General features: G+C 42.2%; 1 protein-coding gene across 7 annotated transcripts in view; it reads right to left on the bottom strand.

Annotated features, from left to right (window-relative positions):
* iqsec1b (IQ motif and Sec7 domain ArfGEF 1b) overlaps positions 1 to 20759 on the bottom strand; it is a 238243-nt gene that overhangs the window by 14855 nt on the left and 202629 nt on the right. For 6 of the 7 annotated variants that reach the window (XM_085405545.1, XM_085405551.1, XM_085405547.1 and 3 more), the window contains 3 exons: positions 5957 to 6236; positions 1410 to 2671; positions 734 to 895 (listed from right to left, as the gene is read on the bottom strand). In XM_085405545.1, the coding sequence (XP_085261671.1) occupies positions 734 to 895; positions 1410 to 2671; positions 5957 to 6236 (1704 nt within the window). Of the gene's footprint in view, positions 1 to 733; positions 896 to 1409; positions 2672 to 5956; positions 6237 to 13517; positions 15374 to 20759 lie in introns of those variants that run through there. The other variant, XM_085405549.1, reaches the window with a different exon arrangement.

The raw sequence follows: 20759 nt of genomic DNA, 5'->3' as shown, positions 1-20759 counted from the left end.
TTGGCTGTTGTCAGTGAGTAAGCTGATCTGCTGTTGATTTTTCAGATTATATGCAGGACATGAAAGGGAGCAAGAGTTTTTCTGCTCACTTGACACTTACTTAAGTAGAAGAAATGTTCATTTCTTCCTCTGCTGAGAAGAGGATTGTGACTCAGCACTCCAGAGCAGTGATACCTTGCATGTCTGGATTTATAGACATTTTCTCAAGGAGCCCTTTAGTTATGCCTGTCAAACTGACACCAGCGGACCTTTTCTGGCCTTATCCTCCAATGAATCTCAATAGGCTCTGACAGAGCTGGTGTATTTCAAGTGGGTCTAAGATAAATCTGTGCAATCTAAAGCATGAGGCACTATTGGAATGATACAAAGGAGTGGAGAGTAGACAATCTATACGACTGCTCTCTCATATCAAAAAACCTGGAAACTATAAAGAGGATCTGTATGTTTATCTGAGCATCATGGCAATTTCCTGAGTGGATTCCATTTCTGCTTATTTCCTGCATGTAACTTGAGTCATTATATAGTCCTTAGACAGTGTGAATGAGGGTAAATTACAAACTGCCAACCTTATGTGCAACTAAATGATGATTTATATTTATGTTCCCAGGAGGCAAATAAACTAACATTCTGTGCACTGGCATAGTTGGCAACTTAAATCAAAAGCCTGAAATGATTTATCCTCAAATACAAATATTCCAAAAGAGTACACCGGCATGATCTGCTGCAGACTCACTCGAGGACATCCCGGTTGAACTGTTTCTGCCGATTACCCAGGAACTCGCCAATCATCTGCCTACTCAAGCCTTTCCTCTGGAGCAGGAAGTGGGCCACACCCACCGGAGTGTCTGGAACAAAGTTTCGCTCTATCAGATACTGAATGCCTTTTTCTGGCTTCCTAGAGACACAGGAAAGAGTAGAGAAAGAGAGACCAAAAAAGAAAGAGGCAAAATGAGAGTGGGTGAGGACACATTCCAAATCTGTGATTATCCCGTTGCGCTCCTAACCCGGCCAAATGTGTGTCGCATGAGGGACAGGACGTAGGGAAGCCAGGAGAGAGTTACAACTCTCTACGGTGTTGATCACAAATGATTAAAAGGCATTTTATAGCGGGCTCAGAAAGCAACCAAATCCACAATCAGCAATGATTAAACAGATTCAGCCGGGCTCAAACGAACTGGAGCAGAATGAGTTTGAAGCTTGCTTGCACTTTACGCAGAACAGGCAGAGATAGTTCTTGTTCCAAACAACTTCATTGCATTTTAATGTGAGGTTCATTTCGAGTTTCTAAGACAAAACAAACAAAAAAATCCCATTTTGTAAGTCATGTGAAATGAACTGCATCGAATTTGAACAAGCCAAAGAGTGTGAATGTATCATGTGTTAAGTGACGTTCTATCGTGTGGACGTACTTGTTGAAGAGATTTAGGCCAATGCGGTAATGCCTCTTGCGAATGATGTCATTGCTGAATGCAGGTGAGTCCCAGCTGTTGCGAGTTTCTTTGTGGTACGTCTGCTTGCTGAGCGTCTGTTCACGCAGGCTGTCCCTGGACGAGGATTCAGAACTACAATTGATGGTATCGTTGGAGTTCGATGTGCTGTTGATGCTGTCATTGTCGCCATCTGAGAAATCCGACTCTGACTTGCTCTGCCGGTTTGCTGTACCATTGATTGCCAGATGGGCCTCCAGCTGTCGCGATCGATGTCGGGAAGTGTCTTCTTCTCTGGAAGGCCCTCGAGGTGGCAGGCTGTGGCTGACTTGTTTAGGGCTACTCTGCTGGTTGCTGATGCTTCGTTCGTAGGCATTCTGTCTCTTTAAAGAGCTGCGGTCAGAACGATCACTCAGCTCCACTGAGCTATCACTGGGAGGCTCTATGGTCAATAAGGGTAGGTGATCTACCCGTAGACGTTGCTCTTGGCATTCCAAGGAAGGTGTACTGCGGCAGCTGGTATCGGTGTCCCCTTTTTCATCCTTATGAGCAAGAGACCAATAATCTTGTGAGGAGTTGAGCGAACGCTGGCGCAAGTCTGATTCTGTGCTTGAGGGCCGGTCTACAGACTGAGAAAGAGGAAGGGGTGGTGATAACTCCTCTTCGTCGATGTACAGGGTGACATCGCTGTAAGACGCTGTCATCTCATCGAGTTTACGGTGTTCTGAGGCGCTGTGGGAGGGTTTCACCTGACAGGTGACCTCTCTGTCCATATCCTGGAGGCCTCTCCCTGGCTCTGACTGACTGTCTTCACCATGTAGGCTGCGGCAGTTCAGAGCATCATCTATGGACTCGGCTAGAGATTTCACCTGCCTTGAAAAGGCATCTTCTAGTTCTGTGATGGCATCTGTGAAGTCGCTCTGTGTGGTGGGGGTCTTGGCCTGCACACCCATCTCCCCGCCATGGTCTGACTGCCTTAGTGCACCAATTTTAGTGCCATCATCTGTGAGAGAGACCTGCTTTCCCTCGAAGTAGGAGCTATGGACTTTTTCAGGTCCTTCAAAGGAAAACTGCATTCTCATATTGGATAGGACGATCCGTCTGGACATACGGTTCTCAGACATAGAGCTTCTAAGACGCTCAAAGTTTTTGTTCATCTGGTATTGGCGGAAAGCTGTCTGTATGGTGCGGGCAGCATGCCGGGTTATGAAACGCCCACCATATTTGCGCTCTAGCATCTCCACCTGTAGGGAAAGGAGGGGAATTTGAGAGAAATGAAAACATATTGGAAACATGGGAACACTTTCCTCAATAGTCCCTTTAGACGTGTTCTTACGAGACTTGAGACTTGCAAAAGCATCCTACAATGGTACAACCGAAGCAAAAAACAAAAAACTAAACAAAAATAAGAAAACCCAGAAAGCTAATTTCCTGAGCTCTCTGGCAAAATATATTTGTCTGACACACAAAAAACATCGTTATGATAAAGATGGTTCATCTATGATCACACAGTCTAATTAAAGAGACTTGACCACATTATTTTTAAGAGATGCTAACACCAATAACTAAACAAGCTTTGTTCACTGAATGAAGCCTTGGGAGTAACAGCTGAAAGCTCTGAAAAAACTAGCAAGGATTCTAATCCTTCTGTCCAAAACAACAAAATGTGTGTCTGTACGCCACAGCCTGTAAGCACAATAGGTACAGGTGGCTTGTTTTATGAGAAACAGTACATTTTCTAACTGTATGACCACTTTAGTTCATTAACATAAATGTAAGATAACCAGAAACTGCTTTTTTCTCTGAAACTGAAAAGAACAAATCCTACTGAATCATTGCAGTGCTTGAGAGAAACAGTATCCTGTCTTGTATTCTGTATATGACTATACTGAAAAGTCTCAAACTATATGCCTCTAATTAGAATAATGTCAGGGCTGAATTGCATTGTCCCCCTCTCATTCCCGTACCGCTTACACTGACCTGGTTTCCACCTATGGACTCATGGGGGTAAAAAATGACACTAAATCTATACCACTTCTGTATGGGACGGCCAAGGAGGCGAGTGGGTTTATACTTGCCACAAATGGAACATGACAGGAAGTTTCAATGCAAGAAGTTAAGCAGTGACAAAAGGATTAAGCGGTGATATCATTTCCTATCGATAATGTATTACTAATATAGATGTCATACAGATGCTATTTATTATTGAAACACTATTATTTTGAAACAATGACAGTTTGACGTGTCATGTGATAAATAACTCAGAAGAGCATTTAGCTACATTTGACAGTGTGCTTAGTAACTCTGGTCTTTCTGGTTCATTCTAAGTTCTTAGTGCTTTCCTGTGGGCTTCAGCTATATGAAACTATAGAAGTAATAAATAAATGCAAACAGACTCTAGATACTCTATATAAACAAACTATGCTGTGAGTCTGTTTGGTTGGCACACAACCAGAGCTAAGGAGGGAATGATGCTCTCTACTGGGGTCACCAAAGTCACTAGATGATCTTTTATGTAGTTCTTCTAAAGGCCATGCACATATTTTCCTGTCATGTCCTTATACAAGAGTCTCAAATTCTACTCAGCAACACACTTTAATGCCTAGTTGCCTGCTTTTTCTTTGGGCTTGCTTACAGATAATACGCTGTATGGTTTCCACTACCCATAGTCCTCTCCATGTTGTGGTCAAGCCACAACCTCTGAGGCTGAACAATGAAGTCGACTTTAAAATGCCAAAAACTTCAGTTCCTCTAATGAGTACCGTAATTGTCGGGCTATAAGCCGCTACTTTTTGCACCAGCTTTGAACCCTGCGGCTTTTAGTCAGGTGTGGCTTTTCTATGGATTGTCCATGATTTTTGTCATATCGTAAGAGGATTTGTTTTGTTTGTTCCGCTGTTGTACGGCACTACGTTGCCTGGCGGAAGGGCATGTGATCAGACACACAGTATCGGGGTTCAAGAGTGGTATGTTGGTCACGTGTCCATCCGCCAGGCAACATAGTGCCGTACAAGTAGCGCGAAAAACAAACTTCAAAGTAGCGCTACACGTTCAGCCGGAGGCGTGGATGACGAGCGGCGATAAACTTGCGAAAAGCAAGTCATGCTCAACTCCACCGGTGGAATCTGACAGCGTGGAAAAGTGTGAAAACATCCACAATCATCAACGGATTTCGAAGGGCTGGACTGCTGCATGATGGAGAGGAGGACACCGCCACGGCCCTTCAGAGGGTGTTTGACTCTGACACTGACAACGAGGATTTGTTTGGTTTTGTAAGAAGCTGAGAGTGGATGACGAAGCCATCCTGAGCCTGTTTGTATCCGACACTGGAGGAGAGGACTTTGGTGGTTTTAGTGCGCAGGAAGATGGTGGTGAATGACTGACTTTTCTTCTTGTTGAAGCCGTGTCACTGCACCTGAGCCTAAAAGGTAGTCCGAATCTATTTTTCTGCTGTGCTGTAGGTCATTGTTATGTACTACATTTGTTACTCGTTTATGAAGCACAGTACATGTTTCGTACTTGTAATTACCGCTACTTTTACATATACCTAAAAAGTTGTGCAAATATGTACCCATAACTTGTTTTTCAAAATATTAATAAAAGTGATGTGTCTCCAAACAGCCATCTCTTTCCTGACAATTCCCTTTGTGCATATTCTCTTACATAACAAATTTCCCACGTGTGGGACTAATAAAGGTTATCTTATCTTATCTTATCTTATCTTATCTTATCTTATCTTATCTTATATGATAAGTCAACATTGAAACACTTGCGGCTTTTAGTCAGGTGCGGCTAATGTATGTACAAAACAGGATTTTCCCCTGATTTTAGCTTGTGCGGCTAATATTCAGGTGCGCTTTGTAGTCCGGGAAATACGGTACTTGAGGATGGTAGCAAATCTCAATATACGCTCAACTTACTCCTATTTAAGTCACTGAACAGGACCCTTTGACTGTGTTGATGCCTAATTTTGCTGCTAATTAAGTTATTGGTGTCCTCTGGAAAAAATGGAGGGATTCACTGTCATGTGGAGCCTTAGTACATGGCTGAAGACCAAGCAAACCATCCATGCCTACTACTGCTGGAAAAAGAAATGACTCTGACTATGAATTTTTTATGTGTTGAAAGCCTGTAACAGTCTGCACGGCCCTAAATACACATTACAAACTAACTGGACTTCCAAACTAGAAGGACTTGATGCACCACATCAGATATCATGGGGTGTAAAGCTAATAGATAATGGTGGGCAGCAAACTAATGAAAACATTATGAGAATACAATACAACAGGTTGCAATTTTTTTTAATGTTGACAGAAGTTTTGTTTTTATACTTTCAGAATGAATCAGTCAGAAAGTGAAAAATGGAAAAACCTTGGCAGGGAACTGCAGTTTTGGCTAATAATTCTCCTTTGATGTGCCACGAAAAACTAGGATCTACTACACATCTGCTCATAATGCCTCTGTGTTCAAGCTACTCATTACTCTAAGTTTTAACAAATTTAAGTTAGTGTGGCCCTTTCCCGTCTCACCTGCTTGTCCTGTAGGTCAGATGAGAGCTCATAGCTCTCTGACAGCGAGCGGGAGCGCTTGATTGCCTCCTCTTCTGCTTGCTTGCGGAGGATGGACTGAGAGTGCTGAAGCTTGGGCCGTCTGGGCCGTGGGTGGCCTGGCAGCAAGATGTGCCCGTAGAGCTGGCTGTCCAGGTGGTCGGGGCCGAGCCCGCCGCTGTGGGTCACTGGGACACAACTGTAGCCACCACTAGGGTCCACAGAAGCTCCCACTTCAGTTCCTGGAGCATCACCTTCCACACTGCGGCACACAAACACAGAGAGCACGCCAAGTTAGTCTGCTTAGTCATTTTCCTGAGTGCACACACTCCCTTGTGTGTGTCAGCACAGAGCACGTGACAGATGGAAAAAGTGAACTTTGATACTGCTGGCAGGGTATAAATGCGAGCGAGTGAATTTATAGCAGCAGTCAGTGTGCAGCCTGTCGTCTTTACACATTCTCTTTCCAGAGCAGGAAAAACCTCAGGCTATCCCAAGCAGCCGTACGAGCGAGGCACTATGTCTTAATTAAAACAAATGAAATGACTGTGAATAAAAGCTGACTGTTAAAGACACACTTTAACTCCACCGATGCTGAAATTACCACAACATTATCAGAAACCCAATCTTACTATAAACAAAGGGGCACCATGTCAGAACTGATTAAAGCATGTGAAGTAGTGCCTTGAATATTGAGATCAATACAGACCTTTGTTCTCTCACAGAAGTTCAAACATCAGTTTGGATAAACTGGCAATGACCGACCGGCTCGTTCCAGACTATAGATCGGTTCTCCCAGCATACAGCTGGTCTCCACACATCTTACACTGTTGTGATTTTCTACCATATATTTGGTTCTCAAAGACAGCTCCATAAGTATTCCTGTAAAGAATCAAAGATTCTGCCTTACAGGACTGATCTGACTGCTTTTTGAATGTTTGACGTAGTGAGATCTTCCTCTCCACTGACAAATGTTTGATTTAAGAAACTTTTTCTTTGTACAAGACTGGATGTCAATGTAAGGACATTAAATGCTTATGAGACTGCAGATAAACATTTTAGTCAAAAGTGTGAAATTCCATGAAAAAGGAAGGAAGCTGAAATGAGGATTGCTGACGATAGAAAAAAAAAAGATGGCAAATGAATCTATCATGAATCAAAGTGAAACTGCACTTCCTCCCTCCCAATAGTTGCAAATCATTTTTTGCTCATTTACGGCTTATACTATCCACTGCTATCTACACACTTAAAACACAAAGTATAGAGTTGCAGGTGACAGCAGCGTGTCGGTCATACAGCTGGACAGCTGTGTGGCTCACTTTAAAGTTGCTATCGGCAGGCTTCCTTTTACTTCTCTTTTTACTTCTTCATTTTGGAATAAATGTTCATTTCACAATGTAGTGGCTATAATAATGAGAACATGCGTGTTCCCTATCAGTCACACATTTACTATGCAATTCTGTTTATCACCTTGTATGATGATGATGGCTACCAAAACAGGAAGGGCATATCTACTGGGAACTTACCATAAGGAGCTGAAATACTAATGGCAGAGACAAAATTAAAGGAAACCTGTTAGCCTAATACAGGTGTTTAAAAAAGACGTTTGGCTAGCTTTGATGGGTATTCTAATGACTTACAGCTGGGAGACATGACTTTAGGTCCACGACATGAATCATCCTTTAAACTCTACATCCTTTAAACAAGCATTACTACTTAAGCATTACTGCAACTACTAAAGATTCATTAGCTTTGCAATCCCCCTCCACCCCAGCTCCTCCTTTCATGCCATCATGTCACTGATTCCTGCTCTGTTCTGCACTGGGTCTTGCTGATGCTCTTACTCCATGGTGTTCCATGTATGCACATGTGTGGAGGTCCCAGAACAGAGCTACACAGCCAAATATAAATGACAGCAGATGAAATAGCTGCCTCTCTTTAAATGCCGTGGTTTTGATTGAACTGCAAATGCAATCCAACAAAAGGTGACTGCTGATATGTTCACAGTGGAATGTTTCTCATGCATGCAGTTGGTTTGCTTTCTGCACATGCCATTTTCCCGTGAATGTAGTCATGGAATTATTTGTTGCAAAAACAACAAGAAGGAGATCACACTGAAGCAATTGGTGAACACCTCAGGTTGGTGGCCTCTTAATATGCAGTGAGGTGGGGATAATAATCATGGTGCACAACTACACTTGTATCTTTTGTTGTAGTTCTCACATATGAGTCTGAGTTGCTCTTCAGTACTAATCATTTAGACAGCAACCACTGGAGACAGCTTAACTGAATTTTTGTGTCTACATTGTTTTGTGAAAGATATCAATCAACACTACAAGAACAGGTATAATATAGTACAACTCCAATTGCTACTTCCTATTAGTGTAAGCCGTCAACTGCAGTCGAGCTCACTTCTAAATTAGGCAGAACACTACATTAAATTGCTAATCAACAAAAAAAAAGACAAGCCTATCATTAAGGCTGGCTGCGAACCCCTCTGTTCACCACCACCATCTAAGAACCACATGTGGTATATATCATGACTTTTTTTTGGTTTATTTGGTGAGGTCTCACTTTGGGGAGGCCTGAAAAATAGATTAGCCTAGAGCTTGGCCTCTGACCATTGATGTGTTTTGGCTCAAGTGGGGTACTTAAAGGACAGCCCAGCTGCTTATACATAGTGTGTAGGCATATTTCTGTATGTGGAGAACTGCTGTTTAAGAAACTCTGTGGTATCAGTGCAGAAGAATGGGATGTAACATTTGTTCCCCAATTCTTGATATTTTGTAACATGCATCCATGGTTGTTACTCTTCATCTGCATCTCCTAAACAATTATTTCTGCATGACAGACTCTCTTTTTCGGCCCTCAGGAAGCAAATTTACAAGTCCACCAGCAACCAGCAACCAGGCTGAGACATCACACAAATCAGAAAGTTGCCAATAGCTTCATGTGCAATCGTGATTTGTAAAAGATCACACCAACTACTGCACTGGCATGAGGAGTGAGACATCCAGAAACACTTAGCAGATATGCTTTTCATTATCAATTCATTTCACACAGCAGTACACAACGGCAATGTCAGAAAAAACAAGACATCCATGTTGCAGGATGTTGGCCTATTGTTGGCTGTGTACCATCTGACCTGAACAGTCAGTCAGAGACAGAAATGTGTCAGTGCTTCATCAAGCCAGGACGTGGTGGGGTCTGACTTTAAAAACAATGCATAATCAGTTTGACCAGATTTCAGCAGTTTTCTCTTAAAACAAAAATGTTCCTTTTGTCATCAGTGTGATGGGTGAGGTGGAAAGGCTCATCTCTGTGGGAGAATGTGTCAAAATTAGATAATAAAGGGTGAAGTAAAAGTTTGAACAGGAAAGAGATTTGACATCCAGGATAGGGTCAAAGCGGTAGACTAATGATTCCTGTCATCATTCTGAAGAGGATGATATTTAAATGGGGCTACATTCACATAAGTTAGACTTCTGCTGAGAAATATGACATATCAAAGCAAAACAGCTACATTTTATATTGGTGGTGTTCTGAGATAAATCTGAAAAATGATTCATTTGTTCAGATGCTCTAAAGAACCAAATGTGTGTTCATCTCCACACTGGGAGGTGTCCGCTCTACTCTGACCCACACAATCTGAGAAGTCCATTTCTAACATTTGTTTGTGCAATTTTATTCTTTCATTCTAGTCTTTGGACAAGTTCCAGTTTGCTTCCAATAATGCTTCGCTGACATGGAAACCTTTCTACTCCTGTCCTTGCATGGTTAGTATGGAGTTTAAACAACTCTGAAAAACAGCTGTGGTGTAACTTCTCCTGAAACTACAAACTACTGTGTTCCTGTTTTGCTCTGTGTAAAACATTTAAACAAAAAAAAAGAAGGGTTGTGTTAGTTTGTGAACTTTGAGATGAGTGAGTCGACAGATATTTAAACACTGAGAGGAGCTACGTTAACTATTTCTCCCTTCTTCAAAACTTTAAGCTCAAGTTTGTACTGGGGAAAAAAAAATGTGCCTAAAATTAACAATAGCTTAGTAGTGGCATTTAGAACAAATTTGGAAGGCCGCACATTCCTGTGGGATACTTTGCAATAATGTTTATTTGGCCAAGTCACTGTAATGAACGACAGTTTCTCTGTCACGTGATAACATCTCTCATTAGGGAAAACGTCCCCGCTCTCCAAGCTGGACACTCACGCTCATTTTAAAACCACTTTCAGCATTTTCATTCCCTTCCCTGTGCACCCTCAACACATTTTTAATTTTTAAAGGAACTAATCTAATCAGACAGAGAGAGCCCTTTAATTAGACTGAAGGGCGGGCCATAATACATCTGCTCCAGCAGAGGAAGTTTAATTGGAAATATCAATTCCGTTAGACGGAAGAAGAGCTTGGCATGCTCGAAACGTGGCACCATACTCAAACCACTTACAGCATGCTGATGTCTTCAGTTAGCTGGTTATGTTGCATGAGAATGACTGAAGAGTATGTTGCTTATATTTCAACATATATGAAGTATATGTTGAAATATCCCCAGCAGTCAGAGAGGGAGAGAGAGAGATTTGTTCAGAGCAGGAAGAATGAGTGTGACAGGTTTTAGAAAACGCAAAAGGATCTCCTTCCTAGATAGCTCCAGTCTTCATACTGTAGTACTGTATAGGTGCATATTAATTAGAGGTTATACATGTAGCCAATTAACTAGCAAACTTCTAAAAAGAATGTAACTACATATTATTGCTAAAGAGATATCATAAAGATGCTGGAAGAACTGGGATTGGCACCTCCAATGTTTGAGATGCTGATGGAGGTAATTCCACTACCGCAGTTTGGTACGTGTTTGGATCAGTGCTGGACCATAAACTGAGGTGCAGCAGCGACTGTGGGGAGCATGACTGAAGCAGGAAGTACCCGGATCACTGATATTTGTTTAAGCTAAGTGTATCAGTGTTACCGTGTTGGGACTCCACTTGTGTTAACTATAATCTGGCTTCAACCTAACACACTGCTACAGCTTCCAAAATGTCAGCCAGTTGAATAATTGAACTGCTTTCATAAGAGTAGCTCTTTCTATTTCACTTATCCTGTTAGCAGTGGAACATTTCAGCCTTACATCTGAACACCCCGCTCATATTTCAGTGATTGACAGCCATCTTGTTACTACATTAGACCGAGTAACATTTCTGAATGAGTTTCAGTGCAGAACAAACACGAATGCAGTTGACAACTGACAAACGCCTAACAGCCACGTGACATAATCCTAGAGCCTAATCCTTAGCAGAATTCCCCCAGGAGGACTCTTTGTACGGCAGGCATTTGTTTATTTGCATTGATTATTTTAGAAATTAGTTTAAGAATACTTAGTTTGAATTATATATCCATCCAACCTCTTTTCTACTATGTGTTAATAATAAATCTGATTCAACAAACAGCTGCATCTGAGTGCAGATATTTCACTGTTACTATGATAGACGTGCATAATTCAGTTCCATTCAATTTTCTTTATATAATGGCAAATCACAGCAGCAGTCACCTCAAGGCACTTTCTATTGTAAGGTAAAGAGCCTACTATAATACAGAGAAAACCCCAACAATCAAACTTGGCGACTGTGGGAAGCAAAAACTCCCTTTTAACAGGAAGAAACATGAGACAGGGCAAAAGACACACTAATTATTGATAACTAACGATTAAAGGGAGAGTGTGAAAAGAGGTAAGCAAAGAAGAAAGACTCAGTGCATCATGAGGTCTGTAAGATTAGTTGGGGCTGATTACTCAATACCTTGTATGTGACGAGAAGGATTTAAAACTTAATTCTGAATTTAACAGGGAGCCAATAAAGAGAATCCCCTATGGGAGAAATGTGCTGTCTCTTTCCCTGCCAGTACTCTCAACTGAAGCCTTTTAAGGGAGGTTTTAGGACAGCCTGATAATAATTATTTACAATAATCCAGCCTAGAAATAATACATACATGAAGCAGTTTTTCAGCATCACTCTGAGACAAGACATTGCACGTCACGGTATTTACATTTCTGTGGAAAGAAATGTAAAGAAAGTGTAACTTCCTCTTATGTCAGGGAGTCAGATACATAATACTGGGCCTTACTGCCAGATTTCACTTGGAAACAGTCAGTTTGATTGCAAATACATGCAGAAATTGGTCTGATGCCGAGATCAGAGAACTGCTCTCCCTTCATGTCAAGGATAAGATAACGAGTGTTTAACAGGACTGCAAAGGTCTTACACGTAATACCCAACTTCCTGCACCGCCTGGTCTAAATTAGATGCCAAAGTTCTCTGAAATCCTCAGCATGGCTGTAACAAGCTGTAAGGAAGCATTAACATAACAGCCACCCACGTGTGTATAACACAAACCCAAACCAATAATATCGCGACAACCCCAGAAAATCACGTAAGGAGTTGTTTTCTTCCCTGTCTGGAAAGTCCATTTGAGAAATGGTCCAAAGCGAACGATTTATTTACAGAGTGGCTGAATCGGTGAGACGCTCTGCACATTAGACCCGCCCTGTTTTATAAACAGCCGCTTCTTCCGCTTTCCATGATAAAACTTCAGTTTCCTGGTTCAAGCTAACATTACTCCAGTGACGTCGCAAATCTCAGGTTTCAGAAAACTCCACTGGAGCCACTGAAGACATTACGCAACTCTTTTCACCATTTCAAAATATTAACCTCTTCCTGACGTTTAGAGGTCCTGCCGTCCAGCAGAGGTGCCAGATGTGGTGTTAAAACGTGAAGTCTTAACACAAACAATCACACCCACATTTCCTCCAGGGTGCACCTTCCCTCTTGTTTCATTACAGCTGCCGTTTCGAATCAGAAACTCACAAAGTGCCTCAGAGTCCCATGACAGTGCATAAATTGCGGCCTGATAGAATTTTAATGATGTGTTGGTAGCGGGCGCTGGTGTGTCAGAGCAAGTGGAGGGGGAGGGAGGGGGAGGGAGGGCAGGTGATGCGAGGACAGTGCTGGTGTCACCACCTCCCCTGGAGACATCCTCCCTGTGCTGCTGTGTGACTTCTTCAAAAACCAGAGTCTCTTCTCACTGTGTCACTCTGCAGTGATGAATTAATTACTGCGACCTGCCACTCACACGTTTGCCGTGCAGCCACGCTGACTTGTACGTTTCATCGTGAGCTGATTAAGCCTAACTTGATGAAACCTGAGTTAGAGGGCACTGAGTTGGGAACAGTAAAATATGAGTCAGCTGCATTCACTTGCTTGGCACTCAGTGGGAAAATCAAAGGCTTTCATGCAAAGCGGGCTTCTTCATCAGCAGCTACACCCTGGCACAAAAATCTACTTCATTAAATGCAATTCATCTAATAAGCAGTACCAGCAGTTTTGTTGGACATTTATTAATGCTTTTTCAATTGAGCTGGCAGTGGCCCCTAAATACAGCAGCTGCCATTAGTGAAATGTTCAAGCTGCATCACGAGACCCGTTCAGAGCCAAATCAGAAGCTAAGTACGTGTCCAGCAGCTATTAAAAGACTCAGAGCAAGCACGCACACACTTACCAGCTGTATGACTCCAGCTCCAGTAAGGACTGAGTCCTGTCAGAGGCACACTGCAGACACCACATGTTACCCTGCGAGCCCCTACTCTAGACCCATCACCGCCCTGACCTCGCTTACTCCATCCCTGGGCTAAATGTTCATTTGCTGGCTGACTGTGCTGTGTTCTGACAGAGGACGGCTCCCCTCTCCTTCAACTCTTCTCCACTAAAGCTCTGGCCTCCCTTCTCGGCTTGTGAGGAGGGGCGTTCGCAGGAAGAGGGAGGGAATTCCTCCAGAGGAAAACTGGGTCGTGTGGCAGCGGGGGCACTGGTGTCCCATGGATTTGGAGGGTCTTTAGCAGGAAGGGGCAAGAAGTTAAAACTGGACAGAGAGGGAGAAAACTCTGGTGGTGAGAGAGAACTGCAGTAAGGATGAGGCCTGGGAAAAACCCCCTGGATATAGCGTTTTAGCTGGAGTTGGGATTGCATTAATATCAGTTCACCTCAGTAGATCTGCCCAACGTTCAGCTTTAATCAGCACCTGATAATCAGCTCTCTAGGACTGCTGATCAAAGGCCTTGAAAGTGTGCATTAGAAGATAGTATCACAGCCACAGCTTTCCAGCCAACATTACCCAAGGAACAGCTGCTCAGCCAGCTGACTGGCTCAACCATCCTTTAAACAAACAATCCGAGTTTAGAGGGAATGTTTGACTCACAACTCTTTGCATCTTTGTGCTGATGATGTTCCCACCTCAACCACATAAACTAAAGCCCTGAGGAGGGCCCCTCCACTTCCGGTTCATGACATCATTACCTCTCCCCCCCAAAAAAGATGGGTGTGGACCAAAGATTATATCAACCACATATAGTAAAGCAGTGTGATAAGACAGCTAACAGTGGTAGCTGGGACTGTAAGGCCTCTCTGGTTACACATCTTATATCCTATTTCCCCTCAAGGAAACAAAGAATAATGGAAAATAATCCTGAATACAATAAGTCAAAGGTAAAAATAAAGATAGAGTATGAAGTGAATAAGCCATTACAGAACTTAGAAAAGAGGACAAAATGTCTCCCTTATGGAGGTTTTATATATGGTGCAGCAGAGTGTAGTGATAAGAGTTTAGCATTCATTACTGCTACCTGTGGTACACAAGGGAAGCTCAGCTAGCAGCAGAAATGTTTTCACAGCAGAAGAATATTGAACTAAAACGGGTCTGAACTGAGCTCAAGTGATGCAAAAACCTGGATAAGATCTGAAAATCCCGCAAAGTCCCCGTCACTGGCTGAGTCATTATTTATTAATTAAAGTATTCACCCCCACTGAACATCGCCGGGGGAACCTGGTTCTCCTTTAGCTTTAATCATGACTGCGCAGCTTAAGGTAGAGCAGCAGCATTTAACACTCACTCTGCTTGAATGCAGAGAGGGACAGTTGGAGCCAGCTGCCTTTGATCAGACCTTGGGTTATTTTGGTCTCTCGCATCTCTATCGTGACAGCGATTACGGTACAGTAGTTAACAGAGATGGGATGTATTCTTACCTCCCAGATGAGTTTGAGACAGTGCGATAAGCTGACATGGAAGGACTCGTAAACACACTGCAGCTTGGTAAAAACATTAAAATAATCTTAAGTGTTGCCTGCTCCATATAAAAGCAAAGTTGCTGATTGCCTCTCATTCATCTTAGATTAGGGTTCCAGCTGGATCCCTAATCTAAGATGTTAACTAATGTGAATTTCTGTGTATGGAGACGCAACAAATTTGCAATCAATGGCAAGAGATATTCACAGCTATATCACACCTAATCACTGTATTATCGCAGGCGGATTGGTACAGCTTTTGTTTTATTGCCGTCTCGATGCATCAAAGACGGTTTGAACATGTTTGACTGACACTATTTTAGCTAGTGTGACTGTAGCATTGCTGGACCTTCAAGCTATTTCCAAGGTTGAACCATTGCTCACTTTAAGCTAACCAATTTACATCTTGATATAGTTTTCACATACTCTCTAAATTAAGCAACAAGGACATACATATAATTTTTATATTAAAATTTCAGCACAACTAAGAGACAATCAATAGTTTGTGAAATAAAATAAAATTCAAAATTTAGTACTCACTGTGTGAGCCATTAAAATACATATGACACAACAGATCTTATTATTCATCCAGTGCTGTCTACTTCTCCCCCACACCACCTTACATCAGGTTCCCCCTGTGACCTTTGAGCTACGTGAGCAGAATCACATCATCTGAATGTCTGTATGTGACAGGAATAACTCAGAACATTAATATTACAAATGTGTTGATTTACAGACATGTTGTCAGTTTTTTAAGGTAAGCTAGCTTTTCTGTGCTTACAGTTAACTCCCATTTTTCACTGCACTGGTATGTGCGTCCTCGTGTGTTTACCCTTTATTGATCCGACACAAAAGCACACGGAGGAATTCATAAAGCAGCTGGTCTTTTTCAAACAGCCAAACAGTTTCAATTGAGTGCATTCAAAGCGAGTTTAAAGAGTGACAACTCATCACAGGATGGCTCTTTTAAGGGCTTGAGTTACAGACACACCTGTCACACTCTGTCTAGACTCCAAAGTGGGAACAGCAGTGCTCCTTGTCCTTGTATTAATCCCTATATCACTTCCAGTTCCTCAGCGCTGAGGACGGAGGGTGTGACAGCTCCGGTCCAACTATAACGACCAGATCTTACTCTCGTCTTACACACACTTCAGTCTCCGTCTACGGCAGGCAAACCTTAGCTCTTCTCACTACCAACACCTCCTTATACAGCCAGGATGACAACATGCCACACCCACAGCTGTGTGGGTGTGGCACATTTCACATACTGCACGAGACACCAGCGGGGGCAAAAATAGAGTCATTGACAGACACTACATTTTCTGCTTCACTTGGTAAGTAAATTGAGCAGTCTGTGTGAGTCGGGTACCTGGAGACAAATGTGTCTGCATGTCCACCTTCCCCAGATGCTCTGATCTGTGGTTTAAAACAACAGCAGCACTGATTAGAAGCTCAGGGAGCTTACCCGGATTCACTAGGCAGAGTCTCAGAGGAGAGACATTTTTCACAGGGAGAGGTGATGAATAAGTCTCATCAAATAATGAGATCATCAGCTTTAAAGATCTGGGGGCCTGATGCTTTTCCCTGTGTTAGATCATTGCTAGTTAAATAGCCTGACAGTTAGATAACCCGCATAGCAGGGAAACATTTTTACAGACACATCTGAAAAACTTAAGGAAGCTTGGTCACAGCCATGGAGCTGCTATTTTTAGTTTCTGTTTACTTCCTGTAAGTTCTATTCTGATGAGTTGCACTCTCGCACAGAGAACAAATATCAGCTTCTGTTTCAAACAGACTCAAATGTTGCATCACTGGTTACGAGAGCTGTTCCTCCAGCTACGATTGGGTTGAAGGACCCGAGGTTTCCAGGCCGGATAGTGGCTGAATGTTCAGAGAGTGCATCTTCTTTTTGTCTGACATTCACCAAGAATTCATCTTCTAGGGTGAGACTGTCAATGTTGAGCTCTACTGTAATTTCTGAGAACCCAGAGCAGTGCCACAGTGCACTTGTGTGCTGGCTTAGAGCTTTTCAGGAGATTTTTAGCCAAACCAACACAATCCCGGCTAATCACCAGATCACTTGCCACACTTGAGTGCCTGAAAGTTGAGGCATTGTTTTGACACACTCGAGGTGATTCAGCAGGAACCATAGAGGTATGGTAGAAATGACAGCTCTTCCATTGAATGTGATTCATGAGAATATGATCTTGAATAAGATCATACTGAATAAGAGATCTTCTAAAAATATTTTCTTTTCATTTTATCAGCAGCTGACCTCATTCAGTTACAGCAACGAATCACCTTTTCCCCCATTTTTTTCTACCAAGCTGTTTTCATACATGTAAAAATGTAAAAAAGTGAGAAGGAAAACTCACTTTTCAAGGTGCTTGGAAGATTTCACAAAGAGTAAAACACAACCTTGTTTGCAGTTGCTATACAATAAGCATGGTCTGCGGTGCACTCCCTCCCCCCCGTTACCACCACAACAAAGTCTAATTCTATGGGAAACACTGATGTGACTCAGGAAGTAAAAATATTTTCAGAGTTGAGAATGTCTTTGTTATAGTTAGAAATATGAGATTATATTTGAACTGATTCTTTTTACAAGCCACTTCACTTTAATTATGAGTCAGAACTAAACGTACACAAACAGGCACCATTTCAAAAATTCAGTGGAGCCATAAAAGCCGTTTTTCCATTAACCTACACCGACTTGGAGCAGAAGCTGTAGCATATTTTCACAAGTACCAGCTCATTCCTAATTATCTCCTGTTTACAGACGCTAGGGAATACGTTCATGTAGAAGTGAAAACAAAGATCCAGGCCCTTGTGCTCTGTTGGAGCTGGTCACACCACCCACAACCCAAACTGAGCGCTCCTCAGGCCCAACCCAGAAAGCAGACAGGGCGTCTGGCTGCCCGTTCTAAAGCTGTTTGGCTCCACTTCAGCCCTGTAATCCCTGAGCACAGAACCCACCCACGTGTGGCCTTCACGGGGAGGCGGTGGCCCTGCCCTCTCAGCCTCAACCCTCTTCATGAGAGAGAGAGACAGAGAGCGAGAGAGGGAGGATTAACTTAACTAACCGCTGGTTCTCATGCTCTGTGCTGGTCATGTTGCTCCTAGCCAGCAACAGAGCACATGCAGCGCACAGCTCACATTACTTAAAAACAAATAACATTCACATGCAAGCATCACCCATTAAAAGCTATGAAACAAACACACACATACTGCAGATACAAGAGCTGGCAGATGAAAACATACTTGATGGTTTGTTGGTGTCCTTATGGAATAATATCTGTTCACGTTTATGCTCTGCTGTTGTAGCTCCTCCGACCACCACGCAGTTATTTAGCTTATCTCCTCTAATCCTCAAGCCATAACTCTTCCTCCATCCTGTATCTGAGCTGCCCATGAGCTCTAATACCAAACCGTTAACTCACAGCAGCACAGGGAGAAGTAAATATTGAGCAGCATCACAGGACGTTATTACAACCCGAGTCTTATCATGTATCGTTTCACTTTTAAGAGCTATGAACACAGTGATGGATGCTGGATCAGTGGTTCTGCAGCACTCACCAGGATACAATGTAGGCCTCTCTTAGAGAATAAAAGAAATATTCTCCTACTTTGCTCTTATGTAGAAAACAAATTAATATATTTCTCAAAAACAGTTGACGTCAGTTTTACTCAGTTTGGGATCTTCCTTGCAGAGGTCACATAATTCAATTCAATTCAATTTTATTTATACAGCGCCAAATCACAACAACAGTCACCTCAAGGTGCTTTATATTGTAAGGTAGACCTCACAATAACACATACATAGAGAAACCCAACAATCATATGACCCCTTATGAGCAAGCACTTTGGTGACAGTGGGAAGGAAAAACTCCCTTTTAACAGGAAGAAACCTTCGGCAGAACCAGGCTCAGGGAGGCTGCCCAGTCGTGGCAGATAGCCGATCACATAAATTCACAGTGATATGCTTGCACTTGCAACAACTTGCTGATGTTACTTTCTACATTAACAAATACAAATAATACTTTTTAATATAATATGACATTTAAGGGCACTGTAAAGGTTTAATCTGTTCAGATAAAGTGTTTATAGTAAATGTCAAGATTATTTGACCCTGGTTGATTTATTTTTATTTTCCTCATCAGTAGAAGTTTGACTAAACCAATCCAACTATATTTTAAAATCTTTTCAAATCTGCTAAAGGTTTCCAGTATTACTTAAAATAAAACCAAAGTTTTAATAAACCACACATATCTGTTAATCAAGCCAGACAGGTTTATTCCCAGCTCTAGTAAACAAGATTTATCGCTGCCTCGGATTCTAAAATCAACCAGTGTCACTCTCGGGTATAAGTCCGTGCATGGTGTTAAGTTCTACTTTATGTATGTGTTCCAAAACAGGGCTGAGCTTTTAGAACCGCATCCTATCTTCAGTATTTGTTGTTGTAATGTCTGTGCATTCAATCCACCCAAACCATGATGCTATCAGGTGATTCAAGACAGGAAGTATTTTTCAGATGTCCCCCACAGATGGTGATGCTGTCTCGTCATTCTTTTTTACAGATTTTTTTCCATTAAGAAAAACAAAAGAAAAAACAATCAGATTTCATCCAACCAAATGACAGTAGATAACATTTACTGAAGCTCATCGTGTCGGTGTCTCAGACAGAACACATGGCAGATCCCGACACGTTTAGTTTGCAGTAAAAACAGATGAGCATCTTGCAGTGGCGTAAACCTGAGGCGCTCTCTGTAAAGCTGCTGCTGCTTCATTAGTATTCATAAACATTTTTCTATTCCAGGCAGAGCGGCTGGCTGAGTGTGCTCAGTTTGAGTCTGAGAATGGCTGGACACTGGCTATGCGTGATGGGAAAATGCAAAAGTACCAAGGGGAATAAAAAAAACAAGGCGCGCTGACTTCAGATAAACTGAAACAGGATAGGAACACGGTTCACAACAAGGATGCTGAAACACTCAGTCCGCACTTTACTGGGACAATTTTGACTTTCCAAATCTTTCCTCATTTGCCTTGTGCATAAAAGCAATTTTTATTTCTTCCAAAATTTTTACCCAATCCAGTTATTGTCCACTGGTCAGTTCACAGCATATCAAAGTGTAACTACTAACAACCAGTGGTGTGCCGATCATCATTATTAACTGTGCTTGTTTTTGAAATTCTTATCTAAAGTTCTGATGTCAGGTGGCATACTCACACAAGTTTCAACCTATAAGAAGTTGCTGCATATGAAACTAACGTCTGCTACCTTGTTCCACTAAAGCCTTGCATTTTTTGCATGTTATGACAATGTTGTTTTAAAATGAACAAGTCTTGGAAGAAGAGAGAAGAGGGAAAGTCAAAGTTTCAACCCACTGTGGTTTGGTATTACCCACCCACACTAACTATCAAATGGCTTGAGACTGTATAAAATCGAAAGCAACAACGGCTAAGCAAACTCCCTAGAAGTGAATCAGTAGACTGAGCTTTGGTATTCAGTAACCTCTGAATGTGAAAGTTGCTTCCTGGTACCAGGTGCGTCAAACTAGTGAAATGGGATTTAATTCTAGGTGGAGCAGAGACGCGCTGCCAAGTTTCCTTTTCCCTGAAGCTTCCACACGCTTATGAAGAAGCTGTGTCCTTCTGTTGCAACTTTTAACTTAGCTTTTATAGA

The sequence above is a fragment of the Rhamphochromis longiceps genome, linkage group LG5, assembly GCF_057381845.1.
Source record: "Rhamphochromis longiceps isolate RC_006_pf linkage group LG5, R_longiceps_female_GT1.1, whole genome shotgun sequence".
In the NCBI taxonomy this organism is placed as follows: Eukaryota; Metazoa; Chordata; class Actinopteri; order Cichliformes; family Cichlidae; genus Rhamphochromis; species Rhamphochromis longiceps.
The sequence above is the reverse complement of the archived record's forward strand: the minus strand, read 5'-3'. Positions and strand labels throughout refer to the sequence as shown.